The sequence below is a fragment of the Lotus japonicus genome, chromosome 2, assembly GCF_012489685.1.
Source record: "Lotus japonicus ecotype B-129 chromosome 2, LjGifu_v1.2".
In the NCBI taxonomy this organism is placed as follows: domain Eukaryota; kingdom Viridiplantae; phylum Streptophyta; class Magnoliopsida; order Fabales; family Fabaceae; genus Lotus; species Lotus japonicus.
Window position 1 is genome coordinate 91,327,349 of NC_080042.1, and position 14,874 is coordinate 91,342,222.

Genomic DNA, 14,874 nt, shown 5'->3' on the forward strand with positions numbered 1-14,874 from the left:
AAAATCTAATTTTTTTTATAAATAAAACATGTTAATGTCAATTGAGAAACATTATTTAGATGATAATATTACAGATGATGAGAGAGTGATTCCTCTTAGTATTTTTATGAAGCTCACATAGAGTTTAGAAAATTGATTTCATATTTTTCTTTTTATAGAAACTAACTTATATTGACTTTGTGAATGCTAATATATCTATCTATCCATCAACATGCACACGGGCACGCAGCGCGCACGTAGTTCATTGGCATGGTGGAGAGTTTTTTCTGAGTAAGTGAAAGAGTTCTGGTTTTAGTTCAAATGTTCTTTACTGCGTAGTTCATATGAACTCACACACTTTGTGTTCTCACACATTATTTGTTCTTCTGCCATACAAAGTAATTCAGATAAAGTTGGTCTTTAGAACAACAAAAATAGTAAGGTTTGAAAACGAGGGAAAAAACCAATTCAAGTAAGTGCATAGAAGGAAACAGGGGCGCTAAAGAAGCTTTTAGGGACATCAATAACAAGGGTTAAGTGTTGGTTTCAGTGACATTTACCAAATCATTTGTAAATGTCATTTTTTCTTTAATACACATTCACTTAATCTTCTTAACATTGCTAGATGTGCTCTAGCTAACATCATCATAAAGAGTTAACCAATAGTAATCAACAAATAATTATAAACGATGTCAAGAAATCATGAAAATTTTAGATAAAACATAACCTACAAATAAAGGTGGAAATATGGGTTGACATACCGACTCAACCTAACCCGTCAAAAGAGGTGGGCCAAACGAGCTAATCCAGCGGTCAAACTCATTTTACCACCCTTACTCAAAAGGTTTAGGTATTCTTTATGCTCGAATGAATTGAGGTAACTGCAAGGGGTGAGTGATGCAGGGAGGTACCACTTTTTACTCTAGTTGTCCCTAATTATAAGGTTATGTTAAGACAATTATACTGAATTTAATTAAAGCATTGAATTTAAAAAAAAATTATACACCAATAAGGTGTTGGTCTAGGAGTTGGCAAACTAGATCCTCGTAAACAAATGTTGGGAGAGATGATTACCGTATCCCGGACAAGTTAACACCCGCAATGATTAAAAAAAATTATACAAATTTTCACATTTGTCATCAATTTATTAATGCTTAACGTCTACGATGACTAAGTTGATTCAATTTGTGAAGTTTTTTTTTTTTAAAAAAAAAAGAGAGCTTGGGAGTTTTATATAGGAAAACAAAGATATGAAAACTTAGTTTGTAACAATTGAAATTTTGAGGGACTTAATTAATGTGTTCACAAATTTATCAGTGGATTAATATCACACATTATCCAAACTAGGGATTAAATCAAAATTTTTAAACTAAAAATTTGAATTTTAGTATTTTATTTATTTTTTAAAAAACAATTTAACTTTACATAAATTTTAATTTTTTTATACTTATGTACCCTGCTTTGTAATAGAAACATAATGCATAAAAAACTCTAATTAGTGTTTAGTAATTATGCACTAACAAGTGTAAAAGAGTTTTAGACAATCTTTCAATTATAATGAAGATGATAGTAATACCCTTCTATTTTTTTCTTCTCGTGCCCCTTCTCATGGGAAGTGTGGATATAGGATGATGAGGGATTGGGGTGACCCACTGTGATATATATATATATATATATATATATATATATATATATATATATAATGTGCAGCAACACAATTACACAAGTAGTTGCTAGTTTATAAGTGGCATTTTTGTCATTTGAAATGTCATATGCAGGTATGAGATGATATTCATTAGGTATCTTACATGTGCGTTAATAAACACAAGTAGTTGCTAACTTAGTGACATCTTTGTCCTTTGAAATGTCATATGGTACGCGATAATATTCATTAAGTGCCTTACATGTTTAATGTAGCTAATCTAATCCAAATTTAAATTTATTTGAAGTGTATAACTTTTAATTTGTGTTGTGACAAAACTTAATTGATTGGCTGTATTGTGAATTTGTTGAATTCGTATTTGATTTTTTCGATCCATATAACGGTACTTGTATAAAAAATAACGATGCTAATTGAATTTTCTATTAATCTACCAAAAAAATTAATCTATCTATGGGGTACACCTAGAAGGAAGTCACGGTTAATTAATATCATGATTTCTAATACTATGGTTTTAACTTTACTAGCAGAGTAACCCTGCAATGCACGGGTGACTTTGGTGATATAAAATTTAAATTTTATGTAATAATATATTTAAAAAAATCCTAATTTTTAATTACAAAAATGTATAAATGGTTGTTAGAAATATATATATTTTAAGTTTTTTTCATATTATATATTCATATTTACAAAATATCTAATTTTTTTTATAAATAAAACATGTTGATGTCAATTGAGAAACATTATTTAGATGACAATATTACAGATGATGAGAGAGTGATTCCTTTTAGTATCTTTATGAAGCTTACATAGAGTTTAGAAAATTGATTTCATGTTTTTCTTTTTATAAAACCTAACTTATATTGACTTTGTAAATGCTAATATATCTATCTATCCATCAACATGCACACGGGCACGCAGTGCGCACGTAGTTCATTGGCATGGTGGAGAGATTTTTCTGAGTAAGTGAAAGAGTTTTGGTTTTAGTTCAAATGTTCTTTACTGCGTAGTTCATATGAACTCACACGCTTTGTGTTCTCACACATTAGTTGTTCTTCTGCCATACAGAGTAATTCAGATAAAGTTGGTCTTTAGAACAACAAAAGTAGTAAGGTTTGAAAACGAGGGAAAAAGCCAATTCAAGTAAGTGCACAGAAGGAAACAGGGGCGCTAAAGAAGCTTTTAGGGACATCAATAACAACGGTTAAGTGTTGGTTTCAGTGACATTTACCAAATCATTTGTAAATGTCATTTTTTCTTTAATACACATTCACTTAATCTTCTTAACATTGCTAGATGTGCTCTAGCTAACATCATCATAAAGAGTTTACTTTTTTTTTAACATAAAGAGTTTACTTTAACCAATAGTAATCAACCAATAATTATAAACGATAATGTCAAGAAATCATGAAAATTTTAGATAAAACATAACCTACAAATAAAGGTGGAAATATGGGTTGACATACCGACTCAATACGCCATTAACACGCCAATATATGGGTTGGGTTGATCGAGTTGTCCCACTTTTAAGATTTAGGTTTAAAGTCTCAACCTAACCCGTCAAAAGAGGTGGGCCAAACGAGCTGATCCAGCGGTCAAACTCATTTTACCACCCTTACTCAAAAGGTTTAGGTATTCTTTATGCTCGAATGAATTGAGGTAACTGCAAGGGGTGAGTGATGCAGGGAGGTACCACTTTTTACTCTAGTTGTCCCTAATTATAAGGTTATGTTAAGACAATTATACTGAACTTAATTAAAGCATTGAATTTTAAAAAAAATTATACACCAATAAGGTGTTGGTCTAGGAGTAGGCAAACTAGATCCTCGTAAACAAATGTTGGGAGAGATGATTACCGTATCCCGAACAAGTTAACACCCGCAATGATTAAAAAAATTATACAAATTTTCACATTTATCATCAATTTATTAATGCTTAACGTCTACAATGACTAAGTTGATTCAATTTGTGAAGTTTTTTTTTTTAAAAAAAAAGAGAGCTTGAGAGTTTTAAATAGGAAAACAAAGATATGGAAACTTAATTTGTAACAATTGAAATTTTGAGGGACTTAATTAATGTGTTCAAAAATTTATCAGTGGATTAATATCACACATTATCCAAACTAGGGATTAAATCAAAATTTTTAAACTAAAAATTTGAATTTTAGTACTTTATTTATTTTTTACAAAACAATATAACTTTTACATAAATTTTAATTTTTTTATACTTATGTACCCTGCTTTGTAATAGAAACATAATGCACAAAAAAAACTCTAATTAGTGTTTAGTAATTATGCACTAACAAGTGTAAAAGAGTTTTAGACAATCTTTCAATTATAATGAAGATGATAGTAATACCCTTTTATTTTTTTCTTCTCGTGCTCCTTCTAATGGGAAGTGTGGATATAGGATGAGGAGGGATTGGGGTGACCCACTGTGATATATATATTATATATAGTGTGCGACAACACAATTACACAAGTAGTTGCTAGTTTATAAGTGGCATTTTTGTCATTTGAAATGTCATATGCAGGTATGAGATGATATTCATTAGGTGCCTTACATGTGCGGTAATAAACACAAGTAGTTGTTAACTTAGTGGCATTTTTGTCCTTTGAAATGTCATATGGTACACGATATTTCAGAACCAATATAATATTAATTAGACAATAAATAAAAAGAAATCAAATGCAATTTTGAAAAATCAAAATTAAAAAAATAATGCTTTAACATGAAAAATATAATGTTTATTTTTAATCTAAATAATTATGATCATTAATTATTATTATTTAATATATTAATAATTAAAACTGATAATAATTTTCGAAATTTTAAAAATAATATTTTGAAATAGAAAATTAAGTGAATTAAATAGGATATGAGATGTTCATGTTGAAACAAAAAATGTTGGATGAAATTTTTGTTTTGGAAGGAAAATGAATTACTTATGATGGGACATGTGGCATAGATCTTCTAGAATAAAACATTCCTTTCATATATACTAGCGTTTTTACTCCGTGCGTGGCACGGTGAATATTGATCTCATTATTTAGGCATGTATTAATAAATCAGAATATATAAAAATGAGCATTCAACCAAACAAAATCACAATAAGTGTCACAAAACTTACAAAATTTGACAACAACCTCATATATATTTAATCCTATATATATGTTCCCGAGAGTTAGCAAAATTGGTAAGAGAAAGACGACATAAGGAGGGAAATGAAGAGTTAGTAAAAATTATTGGATTTTACATTAAGTTTTTTATGTAAAATGTTTTTCCATATATATATATATAATTGTGTTTTCAAATCATATTTTCACTTTTAATTTATCATACCATTACTTATATTTACTCTTAAATTTTTTAAAAATACTTAGTAATATGAAAAATCATTTTTATATTAGTTTTCATTTGAAAAATACGTAGTTTTTTGTAATTACAACATAATACCTTTGTATATTTTCATTTTAGCCAACTACAGAATAAGAAACCATTGGACCGTTGTGTCCTTTGGCAACATACTGTAAAAATTGTTGAGCGAAATCTTCCCATAGTGTATACCGCAAGATTTCCCTTCCCCTGGAATTTAATCGCTAGAGTAAATAGGTAGTTATTAAATTTGAAAAATAAAAAAGTTTAAATTAAATTACTTACTCTAAGGGCATGCAAATCAACAATAATATAGTTGACTATAGTATCTCTATATTATTTTTACATTTTTTAAAATAATAAAAGAATTTACTAAAATTGAATATCTACTCATTAATCTATGAGATCATGACATTTTTAATTTATTTTTCCAAAAAGTTTTTTTTTTTGAAATTACCAACAAAAAAAAAGTAAACGTAACCCCATTAATTTTTTTTATGTATAGGTTGAATATTGATTTCATTTTTTTTCTAAAGAAACATGTTTTTAAAATTTAAAACTGATTTGAATATAATGATAAATAATTTAAACGTGATTTAGGGGGAAAAAAACTTCCAATTTTAAATGCATATAAATAAATACAAAAGTATAATTTAATCAATAATTTATTAAGTTTAACGTCATAAGTTTCTTTCAACAAAAAAAAATACGTCATAAATTCTGTCTGAAAGTTGGCCTTAATTACTAATGTTTAATACTAAATTTAAATTGTTAAATTTTAAATTTAAAACTCAAATCTCTATTGTACTTTTACAATTTTCAAAATAATAAAAGCATTAACTAAAATTGAATACTTACTCATTAATTTATGAGATCATGACTTTTATTAGTTTATTTTAAAAAAAAGTAAATGTAACCCACTAATTTGTTTCTTTCTCGATTGAATATGATTTCAATTTTACTAAAAAAAATGTGTTTTTAACATTTAAAACTGATTTGAATATGATGGAAAACAATTTAAACATGATTTAGGGAAAAAAATTCAATTTTAAATGCATGTAAAATAAATGCAAAATCATAATTGAATTAATAATTTATTCAGGTCAACGTCATGAGTTTCTTTAAACAAAAAAAAAATCATAATTCTTACTGAAATTTTACATTAATTACTAATATTTAATGCCAAATTTAAATCTTAAATTTCAAAATCAAATCTCTATATTATTTTGACATTTTTAAAAAGAGTTTAATTTTGATGCACCGACGGTGTAAAGTTTTTTTACACCGTCAACCAATCATATTTTAAGGATGTGACATGTCAATTAAATAAATTAAATGAAAAGAGAGATTTTCTCACATCCTTAAAATCTGATTGGTTGACGGTGTAAAAAAACTTTACACCGTCGGTGCATCAAACTTTTTCTCTTTTAAAAATAATAAAAATGTTGACTAAAATTGAATATCTACTCCTTAATCTATGAGATCATGACTTTTTTTAATTCATATTTTAAAAAAGTAAACGTAACCCGATTAATTTTTTTATGTCTGGATTTAACATGATAACAACATAAAAACTGATATATTTCAAACTGATATCATAATCAATAGTGCCCAATACAACTGAAGTAATAACAATCTAAAGAGAATAAAAATAATAAGAAATTTTCACATTGAACCTGAATCAAAAACTCCCCACTCAAGCACAACACTCCATGAACATTACTTTTTTTTATCCAATCAAATTTGAAGCTTAATGAAAGTAACATACCCATTGATAAAATAAAGGGGCACCTTGAATGTCAAAAATGTTAATGTGAACATTCTCCTTGACCATGACTTCTTGAACTGCAGAACATAATCCAAATGTTTTCAAGTCAGAAAAATACAGCAAGAAAAAATAAAAATGTAATGGTCGTGATAACCATCAAAACAAAAAATTTACAGCAAAATCTAAGAGAAAGTAATGGGGGGGGGGAAAACCTCACATGTTGTTTTCACACTTGAAGAATCTTCCATATAAACTCGCAGCTCCAATTACAATCTGCAATAAGAGTACCATAGGTCACAGATCAATGTAAAGCAAAACAGTACAATGTTATCATCATTGTACATTGAACTTAAATTCAATTCATAAAAATGATAGATAAGTGTGAACAGATTGCAGTTTAGAGTTCTAAAGTTCATGTAGGTTAAAAGATTGCAATATTTATAAATTAAAATAAGAGATAAAGATGTATCAAACTGAATAGCATTTCTCAGTCGAGGGAAGCACAATAATATTCCATCATATCTGAATCTGGAATGATGGAGGAGAGGTGCAACTTAAGGGAGTACATATAGTTGAGTTGGAATTAGGGTTAATGATGAGAAAAGATGAAAAGAATATTCCATTCAAATTTAAATTTTTTTTTACATTTGAAAATGCTTTAATTCAACAGCCTTAATTAGAATCAATGTTAATTTGACTTTTTCATTCAAATTTGATTCGGATATTTTTTTTATTCGAATTTCTAAACCGAATTTATTTGAATTTTTCAAAATAAATATAAAGGCCCGTTTTTTTCATCAATGCCATATTTTTTACATAGAATGCCCGTTTTACATAAATATCAAGACCCGTATTTTTTTCCCATTCAAACATGCTCAAATTCGAGATCATTAAATAGAATCCATACTAATTTGACCTTTTCATTCAAATTTGAATTTTTATTTTAGAGAATTAAATAATTTTTAATCAAATCCCTCGCAACTAATATCGTTATAAATAAAAGTCAATCATTAAATGGAATCAATTTTAATTTAATTTTTTCATTCAAATTTGAATTTATATTATTTCGAAATTCATCCTCAATTTCCGTTTTATTATTTCAACTCTTAATGGAAGAATCAGTGTAACACAATTGTAAGTTTTTATTCAAAATATTCATCCACAAATGAATATTCATTTACGAATCAATTTATGTATTTTCATTTTTATTGAATAAAATCAATAACTCATAATTAATGTCCATATTAAATTTTGTCTGTATAGGAAATAAAAAGAATAAACCGGAAATTGAATATAGCCCATAAATTATTAACATAAGCCAGCTTACATGTGATTTTGTTTTCTGAATTTAAAAAAGTCAAATTATAAATTTTAATGCTCGTTAATTCAGATTTTGAGTGACAATAAACCTTGTCAAGAGTGGAATGATCTCGAAGTTAAAGCAATCATGACCGTTTTAAATTGCAATAACTAATCCACCCTGTTATCTAATAATTTAGAGACCTCAATTTGGAGAGTGAGAAACTCAATTCCAATACTCTCTTTCACATTTAGCCACGTCATATATTTTTAAAAAATCTTCATACTCTCTCCTTTTCCTCTATCCGTAAAACACACGCGCCCCCTCCTTGCTTGGTTATTTTCATTTTACTCAGCAGTTTGTTCTTCTCTCATTCTTCAAAATCTCTTTACCAAATTCAAATGCAAAATCAACGCATTTGTTTCTCATTCACTTCTCATCTCATCTGGTTCTTCTCATCTCATTTTGCATTCAGTTTCTCATTCAAATTCAAATGCAAAATCAATGCAAAAGCCTCAATTTGGTGACAAATCTGGGTGAGTCAATTTATTATTGCAATCATGGCTACTAAAAGTCACCGTATTAATATTGCAATAACTTCCAATCAAAATTATTGCATTAAAACCGATTTCGAATGGGTCTCATTACCACATGCTATTAAAAATGGGCTTCGAAAATTCTGGTCCAAATTAATAAGAGGGAGACACTTGTCATGAAATGAGAGGGGTGGGTGAGAGACAATCTTGGAACGCCACCTCAGCTTTTGTTCTGGATAATGATCTCTTTTATAAAGTATATAGATATAAATTGTAGTGACATTATCATTACAACAATTAATTAAATATCATGTACACGTTCATATTTAGTCTTTTCATTTGAATTTGAAAAAAACAAAATGTCTGTTTCACATAAAACATTATGCGCTGATTTTAATTAAGAAAAGATGGAATATGGAAGGAAAAAGAATAATTAATGTCACGCGTGTAATTGGTTTCATTCCTTCAGCATAGCTCGCGAGATTTCCATATATCATTGTGTGAATGTCAATAGTGTTGAATTTTGAATGTAACATGAAAATTGGAAAAGAGAGAGATGTCCATGACTCAATGTGCTTTGACTGCTAGCTAGCAATTTTTTTTGATATCAAGTTACAGTAATTATTTGAATAGAAGGACATTTGACCTTATCCTTGTCGTTGTTTGTCTGCTCCTTTTGGTCTGTTGGTCTCACTCCGGGTGCTTATTAACTTGGCAGCCTCCTCACATCAAGCCGCTATATAACAGTGGAGACATTTGATCATGATGAAGACAAACCCTGGTCATCCATTTACACTTGGTGGGTAGATATTGGATCTATTGAAGGTGCATCATTGATACAGTGATACTGTGAGAGTGAAGCTGCTAGATTTGTTCAATTATTATTAAAAAAAAAAACAATTTCTGTAATACACTTTTTTCCCTCTTCATGAAACTTAATGGGATATTTGACCATTTAAGATTCATTACCCTTACTCGATCGTGGCCGTGGAAGAGATGTGACAAGTTACTTCACTGCATTAAGTGGGTGTGTGGTATATGATATTTGAGGGTAAATGGTTAATTTGGTCCTAAATGTGACATGTGTTGTCATTTTTCATCTTTCGATGATCAAAATAGCTTTGTAGTCCCTGAAAATGGCCGACAGAAGTGACATTGGGCATTGGGGTTCGCAAAATAAGGTTTTCTCAACTGAGTATAGAGATTTAACAATATTAATGTGAATTCAATTATTTTTTTTTTGTCAAAGAGGTCTGTTAAGGGATTGAGATGTTCGCATTTGTCATATCCTTCATGAGGTCAATGAACCGCGGATTGTTTGGCAGGAATGAGAGTTCACTTGCAGTGCGCTGTTACTAATCTTGATGATCATCCTTAATGTTAGCTCAGAATTTAGGCGAGTTTTAGTTTTGTTGTTTAATTTTCCTACTTTACCAAAAAAAATCCCAGTTTCTATTGTGTTTTTTTTTCTTGTAAAAAATCTCCATTATTCTGAATTTTGTTTGTCCATTCATTCTATTGTTGATGCCTTTGGAAGGCCCATAAAATAGCCCAAAGTGAAAAAAAGAAAAAAAAATAATAATAGCAAGAAACTAACAAGAATAAAACTAAAAATGAGTTGATGATGAAGAAACAGAGGTAAGAGCAGCACCAATAAGAATGACAATGACAATGACTGGTGCATCCTTGACTCTGGTTGCTTACAGTCCCACATTCCCTTCTTCTTCTTCTTCATCTTCTTCCTTCAAATCTCACAAACCTAAAACCAGTTGCAGAGTCTCACTCTCACCTTCACCACAACCCTTGTTCTCTTCCTCTGACCCCTTCGTTCTCGAACTCGCCGAAACCTTGGAAGACTCTCTCCCTTCCTCCACTCCACTCCTCCACAAGCTCCGAGACGCTTCCTCCCAATCCCTCATCTCCACTCCATGGCCATCCCGCAAGGACGAGCCCTTCCGCTTCACCGACCTCTCCCTCATCCGCTCCTCCAAAATCCTCCCCGTCGCACACCCCACAAAACCCCTCTCCGCCCTCCCCACCCACGCCGACGACGACTTCCCCTGCCGCCTCGCAATCGTCGACGGCCACTTCCTGCAATCGCTCTCCAATGTTCCCGAGCTTCCACAAGGGGTTTACGTTGGTAGCCTCTCCGGTCTCGCCTCTAGCTCCGTCATGGATAGGGTTTCGGAATTGGTTTGCGGATTGGACGGTGGTGATTTGTTCTGGTCAATCAATGGGATCGGCGCTCCTGATCTCACCGTGGTTTATGTCCCTGAAGGGTGCCGTGTTGAGAGCCCCATCCATTTGGTGTACTATGCAGTGGAGGGTAGTGGGGAGGGTTCGAAAACGTTGCCGGTTTCGAATCCGAGGGTGTTGGTGGTGGTGGAGAAGGGTGGAGAAGTAGGTATAATTGAGGAGTTTTGCAGTACAGAAGGGAATGGGAATGAGTGTTACTGGACAAATTCTGCATTGGAGGCAGTGATTCGAGAAGGCGCCAAGGTTACGCATTCTTATATTCAGACTCAGTCATCCAGTGCAGCTCATATCAAATGGACCTCCATTCGCCAGGTGAATTACCTCAGATATTTCAATAGGAAGATTGATTTCTGTTGTCCATTTATGTCATAGTTACTGAACTAGTAGGTGTCATCATGAACTCATTGGCACTCTCTCAGTAGTTAGTTAATTACCAGTATGTTGATTAGTTACCGGTATATATCTTGAGAGAAAACTAGAGTTTGATTTAACATAAATGAGTGTGTGGATAGAGATAGAGGTCGCAGAGTGTCCTCTACTATTTTTAGAATAAGCCGCTTCATACTTGTGGTCTGTGCTTAGGATAGAAGCAGTCACCAAGATAAGTTTGCTGGACTTTATTGAATGTGGATCAGGATGCGAGTCATTCAAGGATGCAAGTATCAAGATATAGCTTTAGTTAGTGACTTGTTTAATATACATACTCTTAGATAGTGAATGCCGTGGCTTCGAACCGTCATGTATGTTCCCAATTAGATTTTAATTTTTAAGCATTCAATTGTCAGCTGAGACCATGTTCATACAATTGATTGGAGGTCATGCTGCTATTCTTCCTCCTATTCAAACAGCACTGCATGTATTACCTAAAATTGATTTTGGATCGAATGCAAAAGTTTCTACACGACCTGATGGAAAGATGGGATCACTTTAAAGACTTTCTCCTTTATTATAGAATACCTGATGAAGGTATTGCCATCAAGTATCATAAGATTCATATCCCACTACAAGTACATTTCTTGCCTTTATAATCTATAAAGAGTATCAACTTAAAAAAAGTACCGCTATATTTTGAGAAGTTATGCAATAATGGATCTGTAGAAATTTTGTTGGAGCAGCTAGTGATTCTTTTGTCATTTGTTTCCAGGAATCATCTAGTAAATACGAGCTTACAGAGGTAAGCACAGGAGGGAAACTGAGCAGGCACAATCTTCATATCAAACAACTAGGCCCAGACACTGTGACGGAGTTAACAACTTTACACTTGTCTGTTGGCGATCAAACACAGGATCTTCACAGTAGTCTTGTATTAGACCATCCAAGGGGCTATTCCCGTCAGCTTCATAAGTGCATAGTGGCTCATTCACAGGGACAGGCAGTTTTTGATGGAAACGTAAAGGTCAACAGGTAATTCTGTCTTTTAGCAATACATGTCATTTATGTAATGTTATTGTTTTACAGAGTACAAATGGCAAATTCTATACAAGCTTCACTTTTACTCTCCTGGTTATTGTGTAAATGAGCTATCATATCTGGAATGTGTCTGAAATCCAACTATATAGGGCCTATTTGTTCAAACTTTTTATACAAGTAATTTAAAAGATATAAAAAAGTAGTTATAATTTCTGCTTATTTTTTTTCCTTTCTAAAAGCTACTTTAAGTCGCTTTCAAAATAATGCGAAATCTTTTTTTTTTCACATTCTTAAACTCAGTTAAGTATTTAAGTAGTTTTTTTCAAGGAAAAGTGACATTTTTTTAGGAAAAAAAGGTGTAGCATACGGCTAATAATCTATTGAGTTTAAGTGGGTAGAAAATTGTTTCCAGTCATTATTGACCAAATTAGGTTTGTTTTCAAATGCCACTTTATCAGATTTGAGTTTATTTTATCAGATATGCCACTTTATATCAGTAACTATATTTTTCTTGTATAGGTATGCACAGCAGACAGATGCAGGACAGTTAACAAGAAGCCTTCTCCTTGAACCTCGCGCAACTGTAAATGTGAAACCAAATCTCCAAATTGTGGCTGATGATGTCAAATGCTCCCATGGAGCTGCAATAAGTGACCTGGAAGAGTCTCAACTCTTTTATTTTGTCGCACGCGGCATTGATCCAGCAACAGCTAGAAAGCTTCTTATTGATGCCTTTGGAGGGGAGGTGATAGACAAATTTCCTGATTCCATTAGAGAGAGAGTACGAAGTCAGTTTAAAAGTTTATTGGATCCATCTCCTAATTGATTGTCATTATTGGTGTGTACCAAGTGTAAACATTCTACATTTCCTGGTAAAATATGAATCTGAAATCAAAATAGAATTCTTTTTGCTTGATCACAGTTTTCAACCAGCTCATTACTTCTTCAGTCCTTCTATAAGAATGAAGATTGGACTGCTTTAGGAAGTGTAACTGATAGCAATTGGTGTTTCATGTATCACCGCATACAAGTAATTTTTGGTTGTGTTTTTTCATGTGAAAAATTCATTTCATCATTTGTTTAAAGGATTCCTTCATGTGTGCGTGGATAAGGATTCTTGTGTACAAAAACAACTGTTTATTCTTTATAGCAGGACTCCTTGTTTATATACAGGAACTTGAATTTTATTTTTTTATTTGTCATTTTAATAACATGATCTCTCTATCTTCGTGAGTGAGCAGTTTTCATCATCCCGAAAAAAAGGCTCATCTGCTTGCAGAATGTTCTGGGGCAGTTAGTAGAATTAGTGTTAAAGATATTAGTAAAATAATGGAAAATTTCCCACTTTATAGCACTACTGGACTAAATTCTGAAATGTAAAATGGGTTTTGACAATTCATAGTCCAGCATTTCATGGCATTCAAAGCGTTAAACAAGTCTAACAATTTCACTTAAGGTAAGTTTATAGTAGTTATTAAACTCTAAGGAAGGACCTTGCTGGTTTGATGCGGGGATCCGTCAGAATTTGGGAAATGGGAGTTTGATCCGCTTTTGGAAGGATACGTGGTGCGGAGATGTACCACTAAGCAGTAGCTTTCGCAAGCTTTTTCACCTAACTGTGCAGAAAAACAATACCATTCTGAATTTGGGGAAAAGGGAGGAAGGGAATTGGGTGTGGTCGTTTAAGTGGAGGAGGGTTTTGAGTAGCCGCGAGAACAATTTACTGATGGATTTGTGTAATCTGATCGGAAGCAGGTCACCTACGGACGGAATCAGTGATACATGGAGGTGGACAGCAGAGTTGGAAGGCGCCTACACTGTTAAGGAAGGCCTGGAATTATTGGAAGGTGCTCAAATCAGAGCTTGGCACTGGCTCAAAGGGGAAGGCTAAAGACTTTCACTTCTCTCTATATGAATGGCTTCAGCAACCCATATTATGCATTAAAGCTGCGTGTTAATCTGTTCTGGTTTGAGTAGAGAATGATCTTGGAATATCGAGTGGGACTCTCTAATGCTATTCCTAGAAACCGTGTTTCACTGGGCTATTTTATACTGCTGGGCTGAACCATTCCTATAGGCTATTTCTTGTTCATTTTTCTTTGCTTTTCCCCTGTTGTTTATTGTATACGTTTAGCTCCTTGCAGCTCTATTCTTATTTCCTAGCTTATGTATTATTATTTACCTTGACTTTTTTTTTGGGTGGCACCCCTTGTGCCTTATTTATTCAATCAATTGCTTATTCAAAAAAACAAAAAAAAAGTCCCACATCGTATGCTGCTTAGACTATTTCATTGTTTATATATGGCAGTTTGCACATTTAAAGACGTGTTCGTGAAAAGGAGAGATGGTTGGCATCTCCCCTGACAGGGATGGGAATAGCCTTCGGGCTTTCCTGTTACACATACCGGTTAAGGCTACCCACCTTCGTGGTGGATCTATAACCAAATTTTTTTTGCAAGTTCTTCCTCCATCATCTTTTTTTCTTGATAATTTGGAGGGCCTAAGGCCCACATCATGATCATCTTCATCAAGCTTCTCTTCATAGATGCAAATGTTTCTTGAATTACATCCACATCAACTGAAGTTGGAT

General features: G+C 32.2%; 1 protein-coding gene and 1 non-coding gene across 2 annotated transcripts; both read left to right on the top strand.

The window, feature by feature from the left end:
• Positions 1 to 10,240: 10,240 nt before the first annotated feature.
• On the top strand, positions 10,241 to 13,200 carry LOC130740973 (protein ABCI7, chloroplastic). Its single transcript, XM_057593712.1, has 3 exons — positions 10,241 to 11,186; positions 12,019 to 12,278; positions 12,804 to 13,200. The coding sequence occupies exons 1-3, from the start codon at positions 10,278 to 10,280 to the stop codon at positions 13,108 to 13,110; spliced, it is 1,476 nt and encodes a 491-aa protein (XP_057449695.1). The 5' UTR covers positions 10,241 to 10,277; the 3' UTR covers positions 13,111 to 13,200.
• Positions 13,201 to 14,609: 1,409 nt separating this feature from the next.
• Positions 14,610 to 14,738, top strand: LOC130741654 (U6atac minor spliceosomal RNA). Its single transcript, XR_009020540.1, has one exon. It is a non-coding gene; the product is annotated as a U6atac minor spliceosomal RNA (small nuclear RNA).
• The last annotated feature ends 136 nt before the right edge of the window (positions 14,739 to 14,874 follow it).

Excerpts from the sequence above, each read along its gene's own strand:
- LOC130740973 (XM_057593712.1), top strand. The coding sequence starts at position 10,278 with ATGACAATGACAATGACTGGTGCATCCTTGACTCTGGTTGCTTACAGT. Across the intron at positions 11,187-12,018 it reads AATGGACCTCCATTCGCCAG|GAATCATCTAGTAAATACGA; the intron begins GTGAATTACCTC and ends ATTTGTTTCCAG. Across the intron at positions 12,279-12,803 it reads GGAAACGTAAAGGTCAACAG|GTATGCACAGCAGACAGATG; the intron begins GTAATTCTGTCT and ends TTTCTTGTATAG.